At 43.0% G+C, this 5,419-nt stretch overlaps 1 protein-coding gene across 1 annotated transcript in view; it reads left to right on the top strand.

Moving 5' to 3' along the window:
- Window positions 1–5,419, top strand: part of KCNAB1 (potassium voltage-gated channel subfamily A member regulatory beta subunit 1) — a 207,330-nt gene that overhangs the window by 177,102 nt on the left and 24,809 nt on the right. Inside the window, exon 9 of the mRNA XM_015565400.1 lies at window positions 4,194–4,279. Within this exon, the coding sequence (XP_015420886.1) occupies window positions 4,194–4,279 (86 nt within the window). The remainder of the gene's footprint in view (window positions 1–4,193; window positions 4,280–5,419) is intronic.

The raw sequence follows: 5,419 nt of genomic DNA, 5'->3' as shown, positions 1-5,419 counted from the left end.
CCAAATACAATTAAACTGAAAAGTAGAGCCCTGATCCTTCTCTCTTTCCTTACATTTTATTGTTAAATAATTCGTAGGGACAATTACAGGAGCAATTTGTGATATTAGTATCAGTCCATGTGGTTCTAAAGACATCCTTTCCCCCCCGAACTTGATGAGAAGGGCCTTCATCCAATAAAGGCAAAATGAGAAGAAAAGAGGAAGCTAGCTCCGTTCACGTGGTCCATTTTTACAATTTTCATTGTCCTTTGGCTCTTTTTTCAAATTGTAATGCTGCGATAAGTCAAACTCAACTGCACATCTTGCGATACTATTTCCATTGTAGACTGTTCTCAAAGATAATGATTTTGCTTCTGACAAAGGAAAAAGCACTCCTGGAGTTCTCCTTTCAGTATTTCACCAACCTTGTCTCTGTGGGGTCAGAGGCCAAACAAATCCGGGAGAGAGAAATCACCAGCAACTTTAGAGCTGGGACACTGGAGTGTCTTCATAGGTTCTTTCACACTCAGAACTATTTGTTCTCTCCTTCCCTCACTTCTCACACCCACCTCATTTTCACTTGACTGATAGTTCATTGCGAATAGAATTCATCAAACAGGAGCTCCCATGTCTCCCATGACGAGTTCTACAAACCTCCTGGGTCCCACTGTGTTGGTAGACATGTCCTTCTCCTCCCCTGCCCACACCCCCATGTTACCCTGCTCCATCTCACTTTAACAAGTCTCCCTCTCCCTTTTTTCCCCCCAATCCCCATCCCATATCATCAATAACTCCGCTTCTAGATCACTTCCAACATCATACAAGTTTACTCTTATATCTTCCATCTTTAAAATAAAACTTTCATCCGGTCGGCGTGGCTCAGTGGTTGAGCATGAACCTATGGCCAGCAGGTCACGGTTCAATTCCTGGTCAGGGCACATGTCCTGGTTGCAGGTTTGATCCCCTGGTAGGGGGTGAGCAGGAGGCAACCAATCAATGATTCTCTCTCATCATTGATGTTTCTATCTCTCTCCTCCCTTCCTCTCTGAAATCAATAAAAATATTTTTTAAATAAAAATAAAACTCTCCTTTGACCCCAAGGGCCCCTTCAGCTACTGCCCTCTTTGTTCCATTCACTTCCAAACTCAGCCTACCCAGGTTGCCTCTCAAGTCTTCCCTTTCCCACGCCCATTCTTCCATCAGCTGCAGCGTGGCCTTGGTCTTATCACACCACCGACAATGAAACTGCTCTTCTCATGCTCCACAATGACCTCCCTGTCATGTGGCCAACTCCAATGGACACTGTTAGGGGCCCTTTTGACTGGAACACTCACAGTGTTCCAGTGTGTTGGCACAGCCCCTTCTTGGAGCATTCCCTGCTCTTGATTCTGAAACAGTTCCCCCTCTGGCTTCCTTCCTGCCCCTCTGGTTGCTGATGACCCTGACACCACAGTGTCCTATCTCCAACCTCTGGGCTGGCTCTTAAAACGTCTTCTCTCTTCCCTCTGCAGATTCCCCTTACATAATCTCACCTACTTCCATGAATCTAAGTATGAGTAATAGACAGGTAACTAATAAACATATCACCTCCAGCCCACATTGCTTACTGAGTCATTCATTCAATTATCTCTATATGACATCTCTCCTCGTAATATGTTACAGGCATTTCCATTTTTTTTGCATGTCCAATGAGGAACCATTGATTCCCCCCTCCCCCCAAAAAACAAAACAAAACAAAAAAAAAACCTGTTCCTCCCTCAGTCTCCTTCACTCTAAGTGGCCAGATACCTGTGACATTGCCTTGATTCCTACCTTTCCCTTACCTGCCGCATTCAGTCCATCTGCAGGTCTTATGGATTCTTCCTCTAAAGTATATTTGCACCCATCCATTTCTCTATTTCACCACCCTATCCCCAGCCATCCTTGCCTCCTATCTGGAATATTGCAATACCTTCCTCAAGACCTTCCTGCTTCCTCCAGTCCTCCCCCCTGGGATTCTCCATGCAGTCAGAGAGAGCATTATGAAACAGAAACACATCCTGTCATTCCCTTACCTAAAAAAATGTTAATGATTTCCCATTAAACTTTGAATAACATACAAATAACTTAGTTTTCCCTCTGCCAACTTCATCTTTTATCTCTGTCCTCTTTCCTTACTAGATCCTGCCGCAATGGCTTCCTTCTGGTGGCTGGAACTCACTAAGTTGTGCCTCGGGGCCTTTGCACATGCTGTTCCATTTGCCTGGAGGTTGTGCTTCCCCTGTTCTTACCAAAGCTGGCTCCTTTTTATTTTTCAAACCTACACATTACTCCTCAGGAAGACCGTCCTTGCCTAACCAAATAGGTCTTTCCTCTCATTCTCTATATCCACCTGCTATTTGTTTACTTCATAACACTTCAAATTTTGTAATCACTTACTTGTTTACATCTCCATCTTCCCCTGAGTACAGGAGGTTTGTATGTTCTACACATGGATGAATCTAGCAATTGGCACAGTACCTGGCAGCTATTAGGCTTTTAATCCTGTGTTTTAAATACGTGAATAAAGGTACTCCCAGCCTCCACTCCACCTTAACTGCTCAGGTCAAGGTCTCAGTGATGGCCATGTGGCCAAGCCGCTCAGTGTTCTGTGCTCATCTCACTGATTACAGACTAGAGACAGGGGAGCATCTTGGGGTTCATTTTATTCTCTGTGAACCTCATCAGTGTTTACCTATAGGTGTGTTTCACCACAGTATCCCCAGCACCCAGCTCAGCAGACACTTAATAAATACTGTTGATTGAATGAACTCCTAAGCTCAATGAAACCGGATGGGGAAGGAAATGGAGTGGTATGCTGATGGTGGTGTCAAAACTCTGAATACTTCTGGGGCAGAAATTTTAAAAATGGCTTCAACTTTCAGAAATGTTTATCATTCCATTTGCATAATAAAAGAAAAACATGTTGTATAACTTTTGCTTTATAAAGGGAGAATAAACTTCCTAGTTTCCATTGCTGAGCTAGTTTAGCTTATAAGCCAAATTCTACCTCTGTTGGTTAGAAATGGTGAATAAAAGCTTTCCCATCTTCCAAAGAAAGACACCAACCAAGGGCAATTTAAAATGGTTTACATCAACCAAGCAAGGAAGCTAAGATCCTAATCCTTCTGCCTCATTCAAAATCCTGTCCCCTACCAATTTAGACAGTGCTGTTTATGAGAAATAAAATAAGAATACATCCACCTCAACTCAACTTTGATTCTTTTGAAGGACATTTAACCCACAGGTATTCGTGGGACACAGAGAAGCTAGAGTCTGCACCCCTTGAAAATGCCAGTTGCTGTAGCTTCCTGGGTGTTTGGCCGACCTGCTTTGCAGAAGAAATCCAACCTCGATTGTGACTTTTCACTCCGTTGAACTTGAGGCTCTGCATGCTCCCTGGTTCTGCATCCCATTGGGCTGGTGCCAAGAGGATTAACTGGACTCCACCTCTCCAGCAAAGTGATTCATTGTCCAGTTTAGGAAATGTAATGTCAGGCTGAGAGAGGCTGATGAGCAAACTGGGTGGGGCTACAAACAGCCCCCACCCCCACCCCCCAGGGAAATTCATTACAGGGTGTCTTAGAATAAAGTTTGGTTCAAAGTGGTCAAGAACAAGGAGTGCCATTGTGGGCTGGGAGCCACTGCGGCTTCAGCTGTTTGCTCAGCATTTAATATGTTTATCTTTCTGCTAAATACGTTGCTGTTGAGTCATCTCTATTATACCGCCACCCTGTGTGAGGCCCAGCTCTGCAAACCCAGCACACAGCGGCCGGCCTTCTATCCTCGGTGACCTTACGTTCTACAAAGTCAAAATAAAGGCTTTCTCTTACTTCTCACTTTAGTGAGCCAAGTACCCAGGTTCTGAAGGAGGTGAATCATGTGTTCTTTCATCAGGCCGGGAACCATGAAGCAATAAAAGTCAAGGAAGAACTTAAAGTGCTCATTATGTTTTTAATATCGTTTAGTGTTGTGGCTGCAAATGGAAATGGAAAGTCAATTTACCCAAAAGTACCATCAGCCTCCACATCATCAATATTTCATGGTGTCACCAATGTCAAAGCAATTATATTAATCAAACAAATACTTGGATTAAACTTCTAAGCTTTGGGCGGGGTGGGGGGTGGGGCCCAAAGACCATATAACTTTGAAAAATAGAAGCACTCATGAAATGCTCTCTGTTTGGCCTTCCACAGAAATTGTTCGAGCCATGACACACGTGATAAACCAAGGCATGGCGATGTACTGGGGAACCTCCAGGTGGAGCGCTATGGAGATCATGGTAATTTCATTTCTCTTTTTAAATGGCCATTGAGCATCTTATTACAGGGATTATTGCACTTTGTTTTATTGTTCTTCACACATACTGCGTTTTTTACAAATTGAAGGTTTGTGGCAAGGCTGCATAGAGCAAGTCTCTTGGTGCCAGTTTTCCAGTAGCATTTGCTCACTTTCTGTCTCTGTGTCACATTTTGGTAATTCTCACAAAATTTCAAACTTTTTCATTATTTTTATATTAGAGGCCCGGGGCACAAAATTCGTGCATGGATAGGGTCCCTAGATCAGGGCCGATCTGTGGAGCGACCAGCGGGATGATGGGGGGTGGTCCCCCACTGGCACCTGCCTTGGCTGGCCTGGGGCCTATAGGCTGGGGACAGCTCCTACATTGAGCATCTTCCCCCTGGTGGTCAGTGTGCATCATTGCAACCCATCATTCCACTGGTCGTTCCACCGGTCGGTCGATTTGCATATTTGGCTTTTATGATATAGGATTTGTTATGGTGATCTATGATCAGCGATCTTTGATGTTACCCTCCACTGGCAAAAAAGTTACCTCTTGCTAGCTGAAGGCTCAGATGATGGTCAGCATTTTTTGCAATAAAGTATTTTTTAATTAAGATATGTACATTGATTTTTTTTTTATTTTAGACATAAGGCTATTGCACACTTAGTAGACTACAGAAGTGATTTTCAACCAGTATGCCACAAGAATGTTTAAAATATATAATACCTGACTATTTAGTCAGGGGCACTGACCTCTTTTCCCTTAGATTGTAAAAAAAGAAGAAAAAAATGATAATAGCCCACATAATAATAGCCATCTGGTGTGAATGAATCAAAATTATACCTATTTTTTGGTCAGAGTGACAAAAAATATATGTTTTGATGTGCAGCAAAATTTAGTAATTAGTTTATATGTGCCATGAGATGAAAAAGGTTAAAAATTTCAAGACTACATTATAGTGTGACCATAACTTTTTTATGTACTGGGAAGCCAAAAAATTCGTGTGGCCCACCTTATTGCCATATTCACTTTATTGCAGTGGTCTGGAACTAAGCCTGCAATATCTCTGAGGTATGCATGTACTGTTTCTCAGATACCATGTGTAAACTGCAAGACCTCTTGCAATCTTCCCTCCCA

This window comes from Myotis davidii, unplaced genomic scaffold (genome assembly GCF_000327345.1).
Source record: "Myotis davidii unplaced genomic scaffold, ASM32734v1 scaffold570, whole genome shotgun sequence".
Taxonomy (NCBI): domain Eukaryota; kingdom Metazoa; phylum Chordata; class Mammalia; order Chiroptera; family Vespertilionidae; genus Myotis; species Myotis davidii.
Note: the sequence above shows the minus strand (reverse complement) of the source record. Positions and strands in the feature narration are given on the sequence as shown.